The 2167-nt window shown below is 41.1% G+C and overlaps 1 protein-coding gene across 1 annotated transcript; it reads left to right on the forward strand.

Annotated features, from left to right (window-relative positions):
- The first annotated feature begins 338 nt into the window (after positions 1-338).
- LOC123214823 (probable aspartyl protease At4g16563) lies at positions 339-1960 on the forward strand. Its single transcript, XM_044634823.1, has one exon. The coding sequence runs from the start codon at positions 424-426 to the stop codon at positions 1834-1836; it is 1413 nt and encodes a 470-aa protein (XP_044490758.1). The 5' UTR covers positions 339-423; the 3' UTR covers positions 1837-1960.
- Positions 1961-2167: the final 207 nt, after the last annotated feature.

Genomic DNA, 2167 nt, shown 5'->3' on the forward strand with positions numbered 1-2167 from the left:
GAGCAGACCAGTAAGGTGAAAAATTGTTTTCATCAAAGCTTTGATGGGAAATAGTGATTCAACCATTATTATCATGTTAGAAGAAAATATGTTTCACTGACGGAACATAATTCCAAAGTCTTTCTATCCGTTACCAACATGTCACATTCCCAGAAGAATTACTTTGAAGTCCCAATATGGAGATAAAATGACATATTCATCCATCTTATTCAGAAAGTAACATATTAATTGGGCATAGATGTGTTGCTATCAGGAAATTGTGAAATTTGAGGGGGTACTCGGTAGTTCCTGATTTTAAAGGAGCAAAGGACTCACATGTTATTATAAATCTGCTGCCAGTTTGCCATCTCCCTGTATCAACCAACTGACGGAAAAAACAAGTCATTTTCATCACTTTCTTTTCTGAGTCACTCACGCACGCTCATGTCTAATCTGATGGCTCTCTCTTGTCTCCTTCCTCTCCTTTGTTTCCTCGCCGCCGCCGCCGCCACCACCACCACAATTACAATCCCACTCACTCCTTCAGCAATAAAGCACGCTTCTTCCGATCCCTATAAGCTCCTCAACTCTTTAGCCATTTCTTCACTTTCCAGAGCCCAACACCTCAAATCTAAATCAGAAATCAAAATAAGAAAAAACTCTTCTTCTACTCTTTCAACTCCTTTAACTGCTCACAGCTATGGTGGCTACGCCATCTCTCTCAGCTTCGGCACTCCTCCTCAAACAATGCCTCTCATTTTCGACACTGGTAGTAGCCTCGTTTGGTTCCCCTGCACCACCCATTATCTTTGTTCTGGCTGTTCTTTTCCCAACGTTGACCCATCTGACATTTCTACTTTCATTCCCAAAAATTCTTCTTCCTCGAAATTCATTAGCTGCCGCAGTCCGAAATGTGCTTGGATTTTCGGGTCAGAAGTTGCCGCCCAGTGCAAAAGCTGTGGGCCTAATGATAAAAAATGCTCCCAAATTTGTCCTCCTTATATTCTTCAGTACGGTTTAGGTTCCACAGCGGGACTTTTGTTATCTGAAACTCTAGATTTTCCCAACAAAAAACGACCCGATTTCCTCGTCGGATGCTCCATTGTCTCAAACCGACAACCCGCCGGCATTGCCGGGTTCGGTCGTGGCAAGGAATCGCTGCCATCTCAACTGGGTGCTGGTAAATTCTCATATTGCTTACTTTCTCGCAATTTTGATGACACATCGGTGAGTAGTAACCTGGTTTTGGAAAGCGGGTCGGTTTCGGGTAATACCACCGGCACCGCTTCAAATGTGCGCTACACGCCGTTTCTGAAGAACCCAAAGGGGGACAATTCTGCTTTTGAAGAATATTATTACGTGCTTTTAAGAAAAATCGTTGTTGGAAATCGTCACGTGAAGGTTCCACACCGGTTTTTGGCGCCCGGATCCGACAGAAACGGAGGAACCATTGTGGATTCGGGTTCAACGTTAACTTTCATGGAGAAACCCATTTTCGAGGCAGTGGCAGAGGAGTTCATAAAACAAATGGGTAACAACAGCAGAGCACCAAAGGAGGAAATTCAGTCCGGTTTAAGGCCATGTTTCAAGATTTCGGGCGATAAATCGGGCAATATTCCGAAACTGACTTTCCAATTCAAAGGTGGAGCAAAAATGGCTTTACCATTGGAGAATTATTTTGCTTATGGTAATGAAAGCACCATTTGTTTGATGATTCTTACCGATAACTCGGTTGAAGCCGGGCTCAGCAGCACCGGACCGGCGATAATTCTGGGGAGTTTCCAGGTTCAGGATTTTTACGTTGAGTTTAATTTGGCCAGTGAAAAATTCGGATTCGCAAGAAAGAAATGCTCGTGAAGTAGCGTTTTGACTGAGCGTAAATTAATGTTGTATTAATTCTTGTTATTTGTAATTTGTGACGAGCAAAATGAAACGGTGACGTGTAACGTGGTTCCAAAATAAAAAATTAAATATTATAGAATGGCGATTATGGTGGGTGAGGTTGAGTGGAATACAGAAGAGATGAATGAGTTAAAATTAAAAGAAGGCCAAAAGACATATTCCCACCAAAGTTTAATATAAATCAATCTTTCACCTGTTAATTATAGAAAATCTAATTTTCACTCATAGATGATTAAAAACAACAAAAATAATTAATTTCAAGTTAAAATTATTATTTAATTAATAA

The sequence above is a fragment of the Mangifera indica genome, chromosome 1 (assembly GCF_011075055.1).
Source record: "Mangifera indica cultivar Alphonso chromosome 1, CATAS_Mindica_2.1, whole genome shotgun sequence".
NCBI classification, from domain to species: Eukaryota; Viridiplantae; Streptophyta; class Magnoliopsida; order Sapindales; family Anacardiaceae; genus Mangifera; species Mangifera indica.

What these genes read in the sequence shown, in the direction of transcription:
- LOC123214823 (XM_044634823.1), top strand. Translation starts at nt 424, where the DNA reads ATGTCTAATCTGATGGCTCTCTCTTGTCTCCTTCCTCTCCTTTGTTTC.